Raw genomic sequence first — 21,084 nt, forward strand, 5'->3', positions numbered from 1 at the left:
CACATAAAAGCTATGTTTCTCCTTTGTCGAGATTCAGACTTTCAAATTAAATAAGCAGCATATGGAAAGAATAGCTGGTTATTAAGAGAACTAAATATGCATGACAGTAAATTTGAACATAAATAGTTAAGGATGCCACTTCCAGGAATAGAAAGGAGCCAGAGAGAGTCAACTGCAGACAGACAGAGATATGCAAAACCCTCTCTCACACATTTTCTTAAGATGTCTGTGCATAATTCAGTTTGAAGCCCAGGCTCATACCAAAATATATAACTTCATATTGCTGTACATGCCTGCCTCAATATATTTAAGTTTCACTTGAACAACATATGGAAAACATCTGCCTATTGCAATGTAGTATGGCTCCTTTTTGTAAACCCTTGAAAGTCCTTAAGGTCTCTTTGGATTTGGTTTCCAATAGGAACTAGCACTCTGGCCTGCTGCTTTTTCTCCCTTTTAAATCTGAGCCTTCGAATTTTGGAAGATAAGCAGGTCACTTCACGGATGGTAGAAAAAGGATATATGGGTCAGACCGGACCACATCGTGCTCTTGCCAGACACAGAAAATGCACCCCAAGACACTGTTAGGTCTTGCAACATCAACTCTGAGCCAAGTAAGTAACGTATAATTTATCGCAGGTTCAAACAACTTTTAGTCGAACAGCTTGTAATGATCCCTAAGGGGTCCTTACGCTTTGGAGGAGAGCCTCCACACTATTCAGCCAGCCACACTTTTGCATCCTATCCTGAAGCATTTATTCTGCTTGAAGAATTGTTGGCTTCTCCTTGAAGGCAGCTCTGAGCCCTCTGTACAAGCACTGCAGTGCTAAAGGCAAGGTTCAGGCCCCACCTCTAGTCCCATGCACATGGCGAATTTCAGTCTTGTTTTGTTCTATATATAAAGCACAAAGGCAAGTTGCAAAGGAAAGATATTTGCTGATGAATTACCCTAAACAAATTAGCAAGCTGTTCAGTTCTGGCCACTTTCTACCCACATTCTTTGTGCAAATCTCTTCCTGATGTTACAAGTGAGTCTGTAAAAAAGTGTCACATTTTTACGAGTCTCACTAACGTACCGTGGGATTCAGGCAAAGCACCAATCCACCCAAAGTTAGAACTAAAATGGTGGGACCATGCATTTACTTTAACTTTTCTAGACTCATATCTGAGTTTGAAATAGAACAATTTTGTAACTGAATACACTAAAAATTATTTTCTTCTCTGGATAACTTAGTGCTTACAGAAATAAGTCCTCTCTTTGCACTTGCACACATTTAGTTTCTACTAGAAGTTTTCTGCTCATATGGAAGAGAACCCTTAAGCTCCAGTCAAATTTCAGCAATGGTAACAATTGCAAAAGATGAAATTCCCATGTTCCTGGACAGACAAAATTAATCTCAGCTGTAAAAGTGTAGAGGGAAGGAATTCAGCAGAGAGTAACAAAAACTAGCAGCTTCAAACAAGGAAAGACAGGCACAAACCTGAGACGTGCTATTGCCTAAGCTGGGATGTCACAGATAGGAAGGTGTCTGGAAAGTAAGACTAATTATTCAACCTGAGAAAACAAGCATTTCAAGTGTCAGATGTATTAGAAGAGGGATGCAATTTGATGTGACACAACATGATGGATTGCAGCCATGAAACTTCTCTGGACAAAAATACTTCGTACAAACACAAATTTGGGCAGTTTCCTACAGCAAGCATTGCCGCATTTATATTCACTAACCAAGATAAATGAAAAGCAAAGGCAATTTAGAAGCAACCCCATCACTTTGGAGTGATATTAAAGCGACCTCACTGACATGGAATTGCTTTTAATTGAATAACCTGTGTATACAAACTTGTAAATGATCCAAGCAGATACTACAGTTTGTGTCTGTTCCTCATATAACTTAAGAAAGGTCATGGAGCACAACCCAATTCACTCTTTTCTTTTCTTTTCATGTTTCAAGTTAGCTCTGAGTACTTCTTGCCATTTGTTTGTCACACCTTTTCAGTTTCTAAGGGTATGACGCACAAGCAACTCACCAACCTTTTGATTCTCAGAGCTCGGGCAGTCAGAGGTGATATTGTACCCGCTCCCAAGTAATTCACTTTTTTCCATCCTGCTTCATCTGTCTCAGTCTAAACTAAGAGCCTGAAAAGTATGTTTGTTGTCTGAGAATGGAAAAACATTATACTCTACTCCTTAATTACCTTCTTTCCCTCTTCCTTCCCCTACCACCCTTACCCCCCCAATACTTTCCAGATTAGATTTTCTCAGACTTTCCAAGCAGACCACACACTGGGAATTATGCAACTCAGGCAGAAACTAATGTACAGTTGGGGACACTCGATGGCTTTGCAATTCTGGCTGCAAGTCAGGCAGGGAGGAGGCACGTACAGCAGGAGCAACCACAACTGCGTGCTGTGACAATGCCAGCCCGCCCCGGCTGCCCCAGGACCATGCTCCGGGCGCACTTTGGCCACGTTCCCTGCACGGACGACGAGCAGCAAAGGTTGCCTTGTGCTCTCTGCCCAACTCAGCAGCACAGAAAGCCTGTAAAAAAAAAAAAAAAAAAAGAAAAAAAGAAAAAGGAAAAAAAGAGCCTTGTAGCACACTGCAAATGTAACATGGACAGAAGGAACTCTCGAAGCTATACAGTGGTGTTTTGACATTCCCTAAAAATTGAGTATTCAAAGATAAGAGCCCACACCTAATTTTTTTCCCCAGGATGACCGAAGTTAGGCATGTACCTCCCCAAAATGTTCACCTCTACTTTACCAAAGTTTTGAGGTTTCTAACGTATTGCGTCAATGTTACTATTTATTATTTGTGGTTGTGGAAGAGCAGCTGGAGGCCCCACAGTGGCAGAAACCCCACATACACACAGTGTGAAACAGTGAGACCAGTTTGGCACGCAGGAATAGCACAGTACCGTGGCCAGCAGTCCAACACACAGGCAGCCTAGGTTTGCACTAGCAAGGCTGGGTGCTAGGAGGCATCTGGTGCAGCACCAGACTCTCAGCAGTTTTCTGCGGCCCTGGAGCAGCGGGCTGCCCGGGGGTGTGTGGAGCAAGCCTGGAGGGGCTGGGGAGCAGGCAGCTCCAGCCTTACCTCCCTCCAGAGCAAAAGGAGAAACCTGCAAAGTGCCTCCTGGTCCCTGCTGCAGGAGGGAGCAACGCTTGAGGCCACGCACACTGTCTCTGCTGCCTCATGCAGCCGCACTTCCCACTCGTGGCCCGGGTGTTGGAGGGAGAATGAACAAGAACAGAAGTACAGGGCCCTCTTTACACACTCCTGCATCAAGTGATAAGGGGCTAAACCAGACTCAAATGGAAAGGGAACACTGATTGGAAGCTAGATGCAATTATGTGGGGTTTTTTGCTATTCTCTGAATATTTCATAGCCAATATATAATTTGTACCATATTATCCCTAATCTCACCTAAGCAATGCATCTCTGAAATAATTAATGGCCCATTGAACTGATAAGCCTTCCAGAATTTAAAACAGATTAACACCAAAAACAATAATACTTAGCACTAGATTAATGTCTAATCCAAGAGTGCCTTGTTTTGTTTTTTTCCAAGTTAACAGAAACAACTCTAATCATGCAGCTGCTAATCTACATGCTCGCAAAACAAGATACTAGCAGTAACCTATTATCCGCATAGTTATGATGTTGTTGTTGGTAATTAGGGCTAGAAAAGCAAAACTTTAACAAGCTGTCTTTATGAGTTCTCCTTTATTGCTTAAAGCAGTAAACTGTCAGTATATAATAGAAGTTTTTATATGTAACTATCAAAAAAAGCTACAATATTTAGGTTAAACCATACGTGTGTATCCAAACCAACTCCAGGTATGTTTATTTTTCTACGAAACCCCTCCAGAGCCCTGGCACATACCAACTACAAAATGAGTTTGCAGAGAACACTTTCCTTTCCGCAAATAACACAAAATAACATAACTGATGCAGCCAGTGCTCGCAGGCAGAGAACTCCAAGTGATTGCACCCCCCACTCTCACCCTCGCATTGATGCACGTTACAGCAATCTGCACTTGGAAGGGAAGCGGCAGCTCGCAAGAGCAGTTTTTCCCGTTTCTTCCCCTTCGTGAGCCAGTACATCTCCCCCCAGTGCAAACCTGGAAGGCTGGAATTGAGCAAGCTGCACGCCCCCTTCTCCTCTCGGCCAAAACCAACAGTCAGAAGTGCTCTTATTACAACACTGGCACTAGCATTGCTCATTCATTCAAGCTGAGGCGCTCGGAGCATTTATTAGGGGCTCGCTGTGTCTCACTAGCAGTCTTGTCTCTGCTGAAGTCTGACTTAGACTTTAGCTCCAGACAGCCCAGCTATTTTCAGGAAGCAGCTAAAGAATGCTGCCCCAAGAAATACTTTCTCTGCTTATGCTGTTCTGTGTTTTCAGGGCTTCTGTTTCTGTTCTGGATGAAGATGACGACTATGATCTCATGTATGTGAATATGGATAATGAAATTGAAGGTCCAGTTCTTGGTACTGAGGAAAGTAAGTAGATTTAAACTAAATTTGTGTTAAGTGCAGAATTGCATTCTTTGTTGCCTAGCTCTTGTAACAGTTATTACAAACATAAATATTTTTCTCAGAGGAAGAAGCATGTGCTTGCACCAGTAGGTTATTATGGTCAGCAAATGCTAAAGCACTTGGATGGCGTGCCTTGGAATTTGCTTTATACTCTCTATTTTTCAGTGTTCCTGCAAAAGACTGCCGATGACAATTTTAAAATAGCTATAATACACACCACTTTCCTGCTTTGATATAGAGGGACACGCACTGACAGTCTGGAGCTTGTAAGCCTTGCACAGAGCCAGATTTTGTCAAATGCTCCTTCTGTTTAAAAATATAAGTACAAAGGAATAGCAACATCTGTATCTTCCATTCCAGCTGTTTCATGCGACTGCCAGCGAGAGCACACTGAGTGGGACAAGCTCTTCATCATGCTCGAGAACTCTCAAATGAAAGAGAACATGATGCTGCAGCAGATGGATGAGATCCTGAAGGTGGACCTGCAGACCCTGAAAGCAGAGCTGAGCCAGCTCACCACCAACCTCGCAGGCACCTTCACCGCCACCATCGAGAAAGTCACCTCCCACGTCATGTCACAGGTAGAGCAGGCGCTTGTAAGGAACACTGACCAAGTTGAAGAAGCCAAGAGGCTTCACGAGTCCGAGCAAGGAAAGGTTCTTGAGCACATTCTGCTGCTGAGCCACAACGTGTCCGGCAGGCTTGGCCGGCTGGAGAGCGCTTGGCTGAGGAGGTCTGAGGCGGAGGCTCAGGAGACAGCTTTTCAGCAGGATAAATTCAGTCCCACCAGAGGAGACAATATCATTTTGAACTCTCTGTGGAAAGAGCTACAGCAAACCAGAGCTGAACTGAAAGCATCGCAGAAATGGGCGGCTCAGCACTTACTGCCAGCAGGTAAGTCCACGTGCGCTGTGCTTTACCAGAGAGCTCTCTTTGGTGGGCCTGTCCAAACAGACATCCTGCAAACACCCCTCTTGAGCACCTTCCTCTGCACACGACTCCAAAGCAATCTTATGAACACCACAGCAGCTTTGAGCAGTCCGTACATACAGGGAGGAAACCCATTAACTGTTCTCAGAAAAGAGGTGCTGAGATTTCCAAACGTGGGATCAAAGAAGGGTTTAATCAAAGTCCTTAGAGAGGGCAAAGCCAGCTAGATCCCACCTCCTGCAGGCTCTCCCAGATCAAAACAGTTGCCAGAGAGCAGCAAATGTATTTTAAACATACAAATTATGTTCTCTCACCTTTTACCTTCCCAGCTGGTAACTCCTACGCTTACACGCTAGTTGCTGAGCTCTCCTGTTCTGTTCATGCACGTACCTACTCTTCTCTCTTCCTAAACTAAATGTTGTCTCCTCACCAACTCCAACTGCCCAGGAGCAGAGCCTGATCTGAGGACACACTGCTGATGTCAACCAGCTAAGCACGCTTCCCGCAGCAGGGAGGGCACATTCACTGCATGCAACTGTCAGGACAGAATATTTCCTCAAGCATAGAAAAATTAGTAACACTGTGGTATTGCTGGTTTGCGGGGGTTTTTTTCCCCTTCCAAAATGTTTGCATTGGTCAGCAAGCAAGGTGGCCATAGAAAAAGGAGCTCATATCTCAAATTTCACATCAGTTCTTCTGTGCACTGTAATATGACACCCAAAAAGCAGCTACAGCAACTTGGGTATGGCAGAGCAGACCCCCATCTATTTAAAGTTGGATGCAAAATTGCTACATGCACAATATAACTACACTGAATATAACTCTGCCTACCAGATAGGTATCGCTGCCTGTCTTCTAAACATTGACATGTCTTTAACAACCGTATTTTCCACAAATGGAGGTTACTGCAGCTTAAAAACCCCACAGAAATCTACACTCGCAGAATCCCACGGGTGTCTGTGAATAGGAAGTTAGGGGTGCAGTTACACCAGCCTTGCCAGCGACCCTGAGCAGCACCACCAGCGTGAGCTCTTGCACAGGTGAGCAAGCAGTGCTTCTTGTAACTGCTAAAGCAAAGGCAACAACTGACACAAACCTATTGCAATACAAACACAATAATTTACATCAAAGCGTTTTACAATCTAACGTGAATCTATCCTTTCATGTAGGGCATGGATTCAGCTTTATAAGTAAATTGCTTTTACTCCTTTATTTATCATAACACTTCAGTAATCTTTGTGTACTGGGAGTAGATCTTACAGCATATTCCTTTTTTTCCCCAAGCACATGAATCTTGCCTTCCAGAAAGCATGATCTCATTCTTTATCACTCTCCTGTAACACAGCCAGCCTTGCAGTCAGTTACTCTGCACTAGGTGAGAGTAAAAAACTTGATCAGCATTAAGGATCTCAGTCTCATCAGTGGAAATCCAGATTATTTCCACTGGTCCTACATGTTTTTATATAAAATGTTCTTATTTTTTATTTTAAAGGATACATTCAAGTACTTCCAGAGTGTCTCTCTAGATTTTTTTTTTTTCAAAAGAATTTTTAGCAACTTAATTTCATTTCTCACATCTTGAATTACTGCCAGCCATGCTCTTGAGGGATTTTCTAATCACACTTTTTGTTCTTCAGTGAGGCTGGTTTTAATTTTGTTTAGGCCTTGATAATAAAGCTTGAAAGCTTCCTAATTAAAAGCTTTTTCACAATAGTGTTCCTAAGTAGCATTTTAAGGAGTATCCCCAACAGTTGCTTGCTGACCCTGCCCCTTCTCAAAAGGGCCAATGAAGAAATGTAAAATCTGCTCAAAGTTGAAAGGAAGCAGTCTATGAAATAACACAGCAGCATGATCCTGGAGGACACAATGAGTCCTTCATTCACAGAAGCAGAAATTTCCACACGTTTTTAGACATTTTAGATCCTCTAGCTTGTTTAAACAGGAAATGAGCCAGCTTAATTGTAGAAGGGAGCTGCTTTTCCCCCCATGTCACCTAGAATATTAAGTTATATACAATTAGGGAATGGTACATAGAATACCAAAAATGGCTTCGGTTTAGTGATCATCAGTCACTTTTCCAAGTGCCATAAATTTCTGTTAGTGGTTTTAGCTAATCTAATTTCTGTTATCAACATATTGATTCATTGGAGATGAGAGATTAACTGTTTTTAAAAGACCAGTTGTCTTATATATTTCCCATGCTTAACCAGCGCCGATGAAAGCTACTGACCAATAGCCCTAAAGGCAGGGTCAGAAAAGGGAGTCATTATCATAAACTAACACATCTCAGCATGCTTCTACCAACGCTCCCTGCACTGCTTTTGCTTTTCCGTAGCCCCTGTCCCCTCTGCTGCCCAGTTATCTACAGGACAACCGCAGGACGCTGCACAACTGCCCGTGACAACTACCCAGCGGCTCCATTTCCCCAGCCGCAGCAGTAGTCTCACACTACTACCCCAGGAACGGCACGGTATCTAAACCCGCCGTTTGACAGACCACTGAACCCATCCCCTCACCATAACATTGCTGTTTTCATCACTCCATACTGAAAAAGAACACAGAGGCTAAAACAGGACTTAAATGAAACAGAGGGGACTACCCAACATAATTACCCAATGTAAGGTGCTAAATTCTCGAGGTGACCCAGCAAAAGAGAAGCTCTCCCAGGAGACACCTCCGAGCAGAAGGCACCTGCCCCGCACAGACCCTTGGGGAAGCCCAACTTCCCGAGGCAAGCACCAGAGCAGGCAGGCGGCATTAAACTCAAATGTCACTTAGCATGGCACGGGACTATACAATACACTGCTACTGCAGTGAGGGAAGAGCCAAGCCTTGTTCCTGCAGCCTGATTAGCCCCTAGACCCATTGCCATAGTGTTTGGCAAATTCATCCATCAGATCCGACAGCTTCTTCAAAGCATCCTACATCCCACATCCCACTGGATGAGCTGAGCTCTCTGCTCCCTTTGGGAAGCCCAGAAGCGAGCATATGTCAAGGGTCCTAGCTGTGCATGTACAAATAGACTGGGTTTTATCTACCTAACAATCTTTCTAACTTTTTCAGGGTGTGAAACAGCAATTCTATTCCCCATGCGTTCGAAAAAGATATTTGGGAGCGTTCACCCAACTGCTGGAATGACCCTTCACTCCTTTACTGCTTGTATCTGGATCAAGGTGACTGAGGTGTTGGACAAAACTATTGTCTTCTCCTACGGAACCAAGTTAAATCCATATGAAATCCAGCTTTATCTCAGCCAGGAGTCTGCAGTGCTTGTTGTTGGTGGTGACCAGCACAAGTTAGCTGTCAAAAACGTAGTTGCTCCTGGGAAGTGGATGCATCTCTGCGGTGCCTGGAGCTCAGAGAATGGATCTGCATCCCTGTGGGTGAAGGGAGAGCTCGCAGCCACCGCCTCAGACTTTGCTGATGCTCACACCGTTCCAGACGGAGGGATTTTGCAGCTCGGTCAAGAAAAGAATGGCTGCTGCATTGGGGGTGGATTTGACGAAGCTTTAGCTTTCTCCGGAAAATTAACTGGCTTTAACATGTGGGACAGAGTGCTCAGCGCCAAAGAGATAGCAGCGCAGAGCGGAGAAGATGCATGCAGTATCAGGGGAAACATCATTGGGTGGGGAGTCACAGAAGTTTTGCCATACGGAGGAGCCCAGTACGTTTCTTAAATTCTGGCAAGGCAGTTTCTGAAGCAGAGAACATATTTCACAAAGAGCCGAATGCCATTACGTACAAGTAAACAGAGCCGTAGGAGCCCGTGTCTCGAACTCCCAAGGAAGATGAGCGTTGGAAGTTTACAGAACAAGGTACTGTGGAGACAGGATTTGATCTCTGCCTGCTGTTTTGGCAAAACACTGAAAAAAATCAAAACCCCCCACATCAAGGCATGACATTGGAAAAGCTGTTCCTGAGGTCAGACGACTGGTGTCTCTCTAGTGCAGTGTTTTCTGATGTATAGAAGTGAGTGCCACTGTGGACATTTTGGAGCCGAACAGTGCTCCTGGCAGCCCTGTTGAAGCAAACACGTTGGGTATCCGGCTGACCAGTCTCTGCAGAACAGACGTAAGGCTGTGCATCTTCCAGGCTCCTCCAGTCATTGGTTTTTATAGTGCTAATGTGAATTGTACAGAGGAACCACATAAGCCAAGAAATGCGTTGTTTATTAATCGTCATTAGTAATTTGTAGACTATAAGAAAACTAGCTCCTTGTTTAAAGCATTATTTATGCCACGGATTGACCGAACATATAAAAGTAATATTTTCTCCATCATAAGCTGGTGTTACATTTGGAGCTGTATTATATTGTAAATTGACTTTGTAATAATTTTATTGAAATTATTTTTGTAAAGTTGTTCTGTAAATAAAGATACTTCACTAAACTAAAACTTTCCACGCTTCTCATGAACTGAAACTCTGAAAGTGAGTACCAATTGGGAATTTTTCCATGTTTTGAACCATGCAGTTTTAGCTGCTAATAGAAAAGAACATAAACATCAACATCTCATACAAATGGAGAGACCCTCAGAGGACCAAAATCCAAGCATTAGCCAGACACAGCTTTAAAGGCCCGTCATGATAACAATCCCTCTTGTGAACACTGTCACGTGCAAGGATCTGCCACTCTAGGAGTTCTCCTACATGGATGTGGTCATTTGTACAGAAGAGATGCTTTAACATACTGACACATGCGCCTTGACCTGAGGCTGTGGTAGCACAGCACTTGGAGACTGAAGGGAAGAGTGGTTTTGAGATATCCCCAAATAAAAAAAAAAAAAAAATTAAAAAAAAAATCAACCAGTACCCCATGCATAATGCTGGCCATCTGAGAAGCACATACCCAGTTTTAAGATATGTTTAGATATCCAAAGTAACCAACTTGTTTGATTCTAACAGGAGGTTTGTACAAGGCAAAATTGATGAATGTTTGGTGGCAGCAGCTTTCTTCTTTCACATTCACAAGCTTATCTAAAATCCAATAAAAACCTAGAGCTGGATACAGCGCATAAGAAGCCAGTGCAGAGAGCCAAGACACTGGTGGTGATTTCCGTGTAGAAAACAGAGCAGAAGTAGACAATGATGAATAGTTATTCACTGTATATGTAACCATTTATGACAAGAACGATTATTTACTACCTGTTGAAGCCTCTTAACAAGTTATCATGGAGAATGTCTTATTCAAAGCAATTCTTATTTCCACTGGAAACAGCCCACCCTTCTGCTCTATTCACATGTTTCTCCATCTTATTCTCTACAGATGTCCTAAGAAAACACTTTGAAAAGGTTCTTGACATGTTGCTGCTATGCTTATTTCCTGAATGTGACACAGCTACCAGATCGTTCCTTCCACGATACAAAAGTAGTAAGAAAAAGCTATGACAAGCTAATTTCCACTTTACTATGCCATTCAAGGGGGCTGTACTTGATACCTAGTTATAGGACCTGCTCCAAAGTTTTGTCAACACTGTTTATTTAAGGTAAAAATAACTGCTCCGATTGTTGGAATTTCTCCTATTAGACCACAATAAAAATACATCTAAATTAAGAAATGCTTAGTGGTAAGCATGACAAAAATCCCTTACTAAATAATATCTGCAAATAACCTTAACTACAGAACAATGAAAGATTATCTCCGTTCACCTGCTGTCAGCCAGAAAACAGATCTTCAGAGTTACGAAAAACACTTGAGGTCCCAACATTGTGCAAGGGCAAAACCGCTCTCAAATCCTCTTTCCATAGAGCGCCCCCCATTAAATGAAAACAAATGTCCGTGAAACGCAGCAGAAAAAGCAAAATCCTCAAAAAGATTACCAGAAATCCTTCCTGCCTACTTTTCTTACTGTACCCTCATACCTGAAATGCTTTGTCTTGGAAGTAGCCTTTTCCTATCTCTGTTCTGGTTTGGCAGATGACCAAATGCAAAGCCAGTCCCTTCATTCTCACTGACTCAGCTGGAAAACTCTCCTCTTTCCAACTGCTTTGCTCTTCCTTTATCACTTCTGTGGACTAGCAAAGCTTTCCCACAGTCTAGTCCCCTCTGTCACCTCCATCAGGACACTTCTCTCTTTCCTTCCTAGCTTAACTATGTTTTTCTTTGTTAACAGTTACTTTGCCTGTTTGGAAAACACTAAGTAAATAGTATTTTGGGGGAGTTTGGGCTCCAAATACGGAGAAGGCCTACTTTTGTAGGCCTACTCTTGCACTGCAAACGTAGAAATGAAAGAGCAAGCGCAAGACATGCATTTCTGGAGTATGTTGCTGAGCCCAGTTATGCTCTCTAACAAGCCTCTGCTGAATGCAACATCCACATCCCTTGCCTGAGCTCCTCTGAAAGGTGGAACAGCTGTGGGACTCTCAGATTACAGCAACAACTTCAGGGTAGTTTTGCTGCTGTCCCCTGGAAACGAGAATAAATCTGCCTGATCCCTTATGCTGATGGAAGGTGTCAGCACAAGGCCTGTCAGCATCACGAGCACAGTACAGACATTTGCATGTTTAGAAGCTGAGTTCACACTAACTGGAACAGAGTAGTTAAACACTCTTTCTAAAGAGCTCTTTTTTAGCTAATAAGATAAGAAACTGATTATGCAGCCAAACAGTTGCCCCAAGTAATCAAAAAATCCAGTTAGCTCTCAAACACTCGCAGGCAGCAGGCCAAAGTCTACTATCAGTCTCACTGGTGCCATTAGGCTGAGCCCTGTCTGTGCAGCACCAGAACAAGGCCTTTGTCTCCACGCTGCTTTGTAAATCCATCCTTAGCAGCTTATCCTCTAGCTTCTCTTCTCCCTTCAGCAAACACTCAGTCCTTAAGCGTGGTTCTTAGCCTGCTGCAAACCAACCTTTTCATGCCTGAAATACAAATTATGTACAGTGCAATTAAGCCACTATGCAAAACAAAGCACTTTGCCTATTCAGAGTGCCCTCTTCCAGTCTGGAATTTCCAAATCTGATGTCCACAGCAACATCTGCTGGTAGAATAACATAAATACACAAAAACAAGCAGGCTCAGTCATGATGAAACCTTCAGTTGTGGGTGTTTATCACTTTTCCCAAACCTATAACTATACCATAAAACCTGTTTCACTCTATTTGTTTCTATTAATAGCACTGAGTTACAAGTGGCAATGCACAATGTTAACACATAAATACTAATGTCACAAGTCTTAAAAGAATTATCCATGTGGCTTTGGAAGTTGTTAGCAATATTCTGTTCTTGGACTCTACTCAATTAGTATTATCACATAGCTCATACATATTTATCATATTTATCACACATTTGTCTTTAAACAAAGCAGACAGAAATATGCAAGCTCTTACCACAATGTCTTAGGGACAAAATTACTTTCTAGCTTAGCTATCCCTCCATAATATGCTCCATTTATATTTTTTAATAAATACAGAATGCATACATTTAATTCAAGGGCTTAACTTCTTCATAAAAATGTTCTTGGAATAATTAGACAGCTATTGCTACTTATTGCTATTGCTCATACTTGAAGAAGAACAAACAGTGATTTTACTACTGCAGAAGCACTGTATTGCAACAAATGCTGTGAACATTACTAGTTCAACTAAATTGGTCTTCCTTTTGTAGAGGTATGAATATTTTTGGCTTTTTAAACCACAAAAGTAAAATATACACAGTTTAGCATCAATATTCTAGGCAAAGCTAACAAAGTAGGCAAAATTGAAGAACCACTACAAAGCTTTTATATTTTACATCTGACTATTTTGCCACAGAATGGGATTCATTTCATCCTCATTTATATTTTGGAGTATTGCCAATGACACTAATAGAAAGGATAAGAGCCCAGTAACTAGCGTCTCATATCATGGCTTATAATTTGAAGTCCATTAGTACAGTATACTAACAAATACAGATGTTATTTCCTGCCCTATGGGTCATCCAATCTATAATAAGACTTCCATAGTCAACAAGGTTCAGTAAATTCACATATTCTTGAAAGGTCTTCCTTGATATAGTCTGTTATTAGATTGTGTGTAATATGTTTTATAGGCATGCTTTATACATACATGCCTCATACACGTTTTCATGTATAACGTGTTTGTATATATGGCTAATACAGCCTAACTAATCTAATGGTGGGCATGCTGCAGGACTAAATCCAAAATCTCAGTGCTTTCATACCTTGAAGGACACTTTTGACAATAGTGTCTGTGTGATCAGCCAGCAGATCTGCTTTAGCAATTGCAGCCAAGGATAGATAACTTGACATGTTTCTGCACAGTTCCTTATTGCCCCTCTGAAGAAATTTCACTGCCACTGGAACAGCTAGGGCCATTATGGGAGGTCGATTGTAATTCTGCAAAAACATGAAAAAGCACTGAAAAATAAGCAGCTGAAATAATGATTAAAATAAAGTCTCATGCTGATCAGAGTAGAAAAACAAAAATCAAAACAACAGGGGAAAAAAGCAAAAAACATGTCAAGAAAGGTTATGTTTTGGTAACACTGCTGGAGGCAGACTTGAAAGAAAGAGCAAGTAAAGAACTTTAAAACTACTGCGCCAGGAAATGCTAGTAATGCACCTATTTTTTTGATTCTGCAAGAGAAGGAGAGAACATGATATGAAGTGTACAAGTTAAATGTTAACTGCTGTAACATTTCTAACACGGTATTTTGTGTTTGGTGCTCTCAGAGAATACAGCAGAAGCTGTGTCCATCATTCACACGGCATAGGTAATTTTCATCCCAAAGCATAGGAAACACCTTGGAGCAGTCACTGATTCTGTTGACTGGTAAATATTGCTCTCTGCACTAAAAGAGGTATTGCTGCCTTTCATTCCTGTGTCGCAGTGACCTGCCCCACACCAAGGTCCAGCCCCAAGCAGGGCAGCCTAACGTGCAGGCACAGTCAAAGCTCAGGGAAACTATTTCAAGCATGGGTAAATCTTCCCCAGCACAAGTCACAGCTTCCCTCATCTAAACTGAAGTGTGTTACTACTCTGAGTTTTGGTCTATCTTTGTGCTGGCAGAGACCACGTGAAGAAAGGACTCCTCTGTTCCCAGAACAGGATCCCAGGCTAAGCTGCTGGGACTAAATCAAAGGCAGACCGGTCAAATGAGGAAAAAGAGGACGCATGAGTAAGTGTACTGGGAGACTTGCTCACAGGGTAATAGCTTTAGTATTGATCATCAATTTTCCTGTAATAATTAAGATTTCCTTTTCTAAACCCCAGCCAATTTCTCTGAACACCAGGGTCAACTGAAATTTTTCTGTCCTCAAAACGGCACCAAGCTTCAGCAATCTCAGGGGTATCTGCATGTACACTTTGGTTTTGACATTAAGGTCAGAAAAGGTTTTCTGCAATTATTTGTATATGTAAAATTGGGTCCACAGACTATACACATCTATTGCCCATTAAATTCCCCATACATAACTACCCTTGAAACTAGTAGGATATGTTTATGTGTAACTGAGGACCTACAGTCTCTCTTGAACCCTCCTTAATCAGTGCTTTTCTCTCCTCTTCACTCAGTTTTGAACATCTCCTTGAAACTGGAGTACTTCATTGTTTTTGAAAATAATCCTGCAATATGATTATATTTAATTAGCATCTGAAATCACAGGCAACCACTGGAACCCAGATGTTTCAGAAAGCAACAAAACAGTGCAAAGAAAGGCAGTCCAGACTTAACACATGCTCATTCTGGAGCAGTGCTGAAAAAATAAATTTAGACCTGAGAAAAAACAAATCTGTTATTCCACATACCCTGCTACATTGCCTCTCAGGCCAGCTCTGCCTTCATCAGCAGTAACTGCCTTTGCCATCAGCCTCACAGAGAGCAGGACTAACCCTAATTAAGGTTACATTACACTACTCAACCAATGCAAAAGAGCCAAGTTTAAGTGGCTATGAGGATTTTTCCTTGCAACAGAGACTTGCCAAGCAGTGGACTGTTGCAGCTGCTCCGGGACAGTTCCTTTCTGCCAGCCCCTAAGGAAGAAGGGGCTGCAGCAACTCCTAGGTGTCAAGATAGCTCATCGTAGCAACTGCCATATGACCAAAACCTGCATCTTTAATGAGAATAGCCCTTAAAATGAATAGAGCCTTATGCAGCAGCATGTTTAAATCAACATAATGCCTCATTATATTTGGCTGAGAGGTACTACTGAGTAGGAGCCATATTCTGCCTCCAAGTTATACTCTGGGACTCCACACAGAAAGAATGGGAAGATAAGGTTTGGCCCTCTGACTAGGATTTAAAAGATCTAAGAAAATTCCAAAGAACAATTTTTTTTTCCTCTACAATAAAGACAAAATACCTAGTTAAGAAAAGGTTTGAATTCAGATGGGAGGAGAAAGGTTTCATTTGTTCTGTTATAAATATCAGGGCATGAATGCACGCTTATGAAAATGTGAAGGTGACAATGAAAAACAGATTTCGATAATATGATATAGTGATGTTTGCAAACCTAGGGGACCTCCCTGCTGCTAATATCAACAGAAACATGCTGTGAGATTCAACCCAGCTGTCAGATATTCATTACTACTTCAACTATCCCTCACGTATTGTATAAAAACTCATTTTATGCCTTCTTTCTTCTTTTATGCAAAGGAACTTGCTGATAATAGCTCTGTTTCAGGGAGCAATAAATGTACTTTTATAACTTTCTCATTTTATTTCAATGAACTCCTTGAAGTAATCTGCAACACAGTGCAATCCCAAAACATTTGGATGCATGCTTGATTTAGGCACACAGTTGCCAACAGCACAAACTGAAAGCTTAGACAAGCCATTGCAAACTTCAGTATTCTTATGAAATATGATTGCTAAAGTACCTCAAAGACCAAATATGATTTTACAATGTACAGTCTCTTGTCTGGGAAGTTTAAGCTGTGCTGCTGTCAGTATCCAAATCCAGTTACTGTCTCACCTCCGGGTACGCGAGACCAAAACGGAGATAACCGACACCTCCAGGAATGCGTTGCCTAATCGGAAAGGGTGTTCCCTACCAAAGCCAGTCATTCACAGAGAAAGGCAGAGGGGACGTAACCCCCTGATTTACCACTGACCTTCATAGGATGTATTACTGTGCCCTGTGCTGCAGTGCAGCTTATGGTTCATGGCTCAGGGGTGCCAGCACAGTGCAGAAGAAATCTTGCTAAGCTGCATCTGCAGTCTTGACCAAAAGTCTGGCTAGAATAAACCTCTATGCTTCCTAAACCAAAATCAATATGAACGTGGGCTTCAGAAAAGAAGGTTTTTTTCTTCTTTTAGTATTTTGCTATAATACACTTTTTTGTGCATCTTTAGAGAGACAGACTGGGGGTAAACAGAACTGACCATACTAAAGGATTGTAAACTAAAATTTCATTGAAGCAAATTCAGCATTGATGTTATTTTTTCCAGAACATTTTGATTCTTTTGGACTTTAAACACTTTCAGCCAAACTAGATGAGGAATCTCAGTAAGTTTATGGAAGAATATATTCTACAAGGGGATAAGCAGTAACTTTCATGGGACAGTGACTTACTTGTGCCACTATCATTTGAATTTTTATAATAAAAGAACAAAAAAAACCCCACATTTGATTTCAGAGGCAGAGGTAAAGAAAGCAACTATGAAACAGCAGACGTACTGCAAACATCACCCCAGAGTAGTCTGTATAGAAAGGCACTTCATAGCAACTGTTTCTTCATCTGAGACTGAGCTGGTCCCCATGAATTGTACCCACAGCTGATTTAATACCAGATTCCCTCTTCCCCCCACCTTTAAATGGCTTTTCACTCCCAGCTTACTTTCTTAGAAAGCCTTGGAATAGCCCATTCCTCTCTCCAAAAAGGCTGTTATATACTAAGATGTCTTCTTTTTAGTCTTGCATTCACAGGGAGTGATAGTTCATAGACTACTGAGTTCAGACAGGACCTGATTTTAGCTGTTCTTCTAGCAACTGTTTTTGAGACCTAAATACCTTTTCGATTTTCTTGTTGCTGCCTCCAACACTTAGTAAAGTATTCTAAGAAATTATTTCAACACGCCTGGCCAGAGCATAACTTCTTTCTAGTCCTCTATTTAGAGTAGTAAAAATTGGATTTTAGTTCAGAAGTCAGTTTTCTATGTTATATATGGACTTGGCTTTTACAATCAAAATGTTAAGGGAGATCCTCCTTACTGACAGCATGTCTAGTGACCTAAATTTCACATCATTAAAATCTCTTTGGCATTTTGCTGCCTTCCAGAATGATTCAAAAGAATAACCTCTTCCCTGATGCTAAGTGCTTTCAAATTAATCTTTCTGTAACCACAGAAAGTGATAGTCCTACATCTCCCACTTTAATACTTACATGAAATGCAAATACTTAGAATTAATGGAGAATTAATGAAATCTGGTACTAAACAGTCGAGACACTTCTAAAGATAAGGAGGCTGCCAAAACTTTTGATTCACTGCAATGGATGCCATATACATGTAATAATATACTTTAACATTTGGGGTCATATTCTTGGTTTTAAACAAATGCAACCACTCCCATGCACCCTCAAAAACCATAAAGTACAACTGCCTTCTAAAAAATAAAACTGAATAGCCTATGAATGCACTACACTCCCTTGTTTTCAGCTCATTCTTACCTGCAAGATACAGCTCATGATATCGGATGCAATTTTTGCATGTGGTGTGTCCTCATCTTTTCCAGAGGGCTTCAGGTTGTGTTCTAGACATGACTCCCAGAGAGCCACAAGGGCTTTCCCATGCTTTTCTATGGACGCCGTCTCCCTGATGGCAGTGGTGATGCGAGTGATGCAGATTTCCACCACAGCCTGGTCATTGTCATTGGTCTGGTAGTCCTGGTTCAAATGAAAAGACATTTGCCAATGAATGCCCACCCTTTTCAAGGACCCCACAAAATTAGCCTGAAGGCATGAAGTTTTTGTAACTGTCCAGTGTCCGTTTTCTCACTTCCACCTTTACAACAAACATTTAGTGCAATTAAGCACAGAAATTAGTCATCCTATAGACAATTCACTGGTTTAGGTCTTAATTCTCATTATTGTAAAGGTATGGATTATATTATCAAATGATTTTTAGTAGTCTGTCTTGAAGCATGGCTTTCTTGACCAGGGATTGTAGCCACACACCGTAGAATCACTTACACAGGCCTCTTCTCCCATAACTGTCCTAAAACTGAAACTGGGATTGATACACCCACAATATATATAGCCAAATGCAGTGTCCCAAATATTTCCCATCATGTTGAGTCCCTGATGTAAAAACAGTTAGTTTCAATTAGCATCAATGTAACATGAATAGAAGTTAATTAAACAGGCTTTATCAGAAAATCCTGTAATCCCCTGTAATTACTGACACAGATGCCACATGGATATGAAATGGCAGTGCTTTGCCATAACTAAAAGACTCAGAATACACAATCGCCGTCCCTCAGTCTAACCTATGCTGTTCCACCCTAAAAAGTAATGAAGATGAAAGACAGACTGAAGTATTAATCAAAAGTCATTGGTTTTGCTGGATAAAGTATGGTCATTTTTAAAGGGCTGGAGCTAAGTTCAGCACTAGCTTGCAGAAGTGCAGCTCCAGAGTTAGCTCCGGGGGCTCTGCACTGCAGCGTGGTACGACAGCGTATCACAGGCAGAAACCACAACGTTTGGGTCTGTCTCAAAGCAATTCTCTGCCTTTATTCACAGCTAGCCCTCTACAAGCTTTGCTTGGCATGACAGAAAAATCCATGCACTTATTAAAAAAGGAAAACACTTAATTTTTCTTTTGTATAAGTTTACCTATTGATAAAGAGGTGAACAATTTAACAGCCGCTGGCTGAGAGGGCACAAGAGCAAACCCCTAGCGAAAGTCATGGTCTTTGGCTGTGCGTGGACATGGAGAGCAGAGCGGTCCTGTCCCTACTGCTGTGAAACTCCTCACATTTGCAGAAAAACCTGTGTCAAACCCAGCTTGCTCAGGCAGTGCTGGAGCAGCTGCCCGATCTCCAGAGCCCTCTGGTGGGAATCGCTTGGAGGTAGAGGATGGCTCTGCATGATGCTTTAGCTGCTTAATGCAGACCAGCATGTTTGTGAAAACATTTTTTAGCCAATTCAGGCATTTTCTCTCAAAAAGCATGGTAGGGGGAATTTGTGTAAAATTCCTGATAATCTGCAGTTAGGCGAGTCAAAGTACATCACAAACAGCAGAAGCAATGGCCAAAATAACTTGATTAATGTTCTCAAAGACTGTGCAGATATAGTTGCTGTCAAAGAAATGACCAAAGAGAAGAGCCAGTGTACAGTGGCTGTCCTGATGGATGAGTCAGTTCTTGTTGCAACTGGCAATGTCATGATCAATGCTCCGAGAGTCAGAGGTTTGCACCTTGCCAAAAGTGATTTCTAAAAATCACATGCTGTATGAAGTGCCAGAAAAGCGCTGTTATGAGAACATGTACATGTTGCTAATTGAATATGCTAAGCCTCAAAAAAGATTTTTCCCTTCCCTTTGGCAAACTGGAAGCAGGAAGGATAAAGAGCTTTTTTTTTTTTTTGGACAGCACTTTCAAAGAGTTTACCAAAATCTGTAAGCCTACCATCATCCAGAACACTTTATGCTGCAAACAGAATACACACTATATGAAAAGTGTACCTGTAACCGCCTGTTAATCTTTAATATGCCTTAAACAATATTTAATAAAAATTATGATAGAGAAGAACTTGAAATATCTTTAAAGGAAATCCAGGTAGTAGGAACTGGATTTGGTTACCACATTTTTAAATCTTACACTTTGTTTGGCATTCCTGAGTTTCTAAAAAACTTAAATCGTTTATGTCCCTGTCATTAATGTTTTATTTATACAACACATTTAATCTCATGCAAAATTATTAAGGACAGTGTTTCACTTACCACAGATGAACTAATTATTCTTATTTGTTCAAGAGCTTCCGAGAGGCTTCCTTCAATTTCAGCATCCTCTAAGGAGAAAAGATCCCCTGCACGTGAAAGGTCCTTTTGTGCCAAAACCAGCCCAAACAGATGATGCATGGCTGCGTTCGCTGCCACTCAGCCAGACCTCTGCATGCACCATGTGCGTGAATGACTCAGATGAGGACAGAATGGAAACAATCCTGTGGACTAGTGATCAATTTAATATGAAGAATAACTCTGGGGCATATTTCAAGACTTCCTTGGCCCCCATCTAAAAGGGAAAAAAAAGGGGGGCAGGGGAGGAATTAGCAAATGCATTGACTGTCATATTCCAGTTTAGCAAAGATTTTTAAATGGTGTATGTGAGAAGCATACAGGATCCCCTGATCCAGGGACATCCTTAAGCACGTACCATGAACTGCATGTTGAAGGACCTTTTCCCCTCAAGCACTAAATAGCTTAAAATTAGCTAAACAGTACATAACTCTTGATAAACAAAACCAAGTTTTTTTCATTTCGATGCATATTACCTGAGCAGGATGGTGACTGGACTAACTGATAAGGATTACAAACTGCCTTTCTGTGGTCAGTAGCAGAGTGGAGCTAGAGGAGGCGGGTAAAGCCACTTGGTTTGTTTTCTGGGTTGTTGTGTCTTGACTCCAGAAATACACTATTAGCAAGATTGAGAAGATAATGATTTTTGTTTAGAAAAACA

The 21,084-nt window shown here is 41.6% G+C and overlaps 2 protein-coding genes across 3 annotated transcripts in view; one reads left to right on the forward strand and one right to left on the reverse strand.

Moving 5' to 3' along the window:
* Positions 1 to 20,486, reverse strand: part of VEPH1 (ventricular zone expressed PH domain-containing 1) — a 78,993-nt gene extending 58,507 nt beyond the window's left edge. For both annotated transcript variants that reach the window (XM_010584951.1, XM_010584950.1), the window contains exons 1-3: positions 20,349 to 20,486; positions 18,077 to 18,292; positions 13,629 to 13,803 (exon numbers count right to left, since the gene is read on the reverse strand). In XM_010584951.1, the coding sequence (XP_010583253.1) occupies positions 13,629 to 13,803; positions 18,077 to 18,292; positions 20,349 to 20,486 (529 nt within the window). The remainder of the gene's footprint in view (positions 1 to 13,628; positions 13,804 to 18,076; positions 18,293 to 20,348) is intronic.
* On the forward strand, positions 4,360 to 9,150 carry PTX3 (pentraxin 3, long). The gene is made up of 3 exons (XM_010584949.1): positions 4,360 to 4,507; positions 4,904 to 5,437; positions 8,537 to 9,150. Exons 1-3 carry the CDS (start codon positions 4,360 to 4,362, stop codon positions 9,148 to 9,150), a joined length of 1,296 nt encoding a protein of 431 aa, XP_010583251.1.
* Positions 20,487 to 21,084: the final 598 nt, after the last annotated feature.

Source organism: Haliaeetus leucocephalus, unplaced genomic scaffold, assembly GCF_000737465.1.
Source record: "Haliaeetus leucocephalus isolate CR32 unplaced genomic scaffold, Haliaeetus_leucocephalus-4.0 Scaffold1014, whole genome shotgun sequence".
Classification (NCBI taxonomy): domain Eukaryota; kingdom Metazoa; phylum Chordata; class Aves; order Accipitriformes; family Accipitridae; genus Haliaeetus; species Haliaeetus leucocephalus.

Bases quoted from the DNA above. Each gene is read 5' to 3' on its own strand.
- PTX3 (XM_010584949.1), top strand. From the start codon at position 4,360: ATGCTGCCCCAAGAAATACTTTCTCTGCTTATGCTGTTCTGTGTTTTC. The intron at 4,508-4,903 runs GTAAGTAGATTT...CTTCCATTCCAG, and splicing joins AGTTCTTGGTACTGAGGAAA to CTGTTTCATGCGACTGCCAG. The intron at 5,438-8,536 runs GTAAGTCCACGT...TAACTTTTTCAG, and splicing joins TCAGCACTTACTGCCAGCAG to GGTGTGAAACAGCAATTCTA.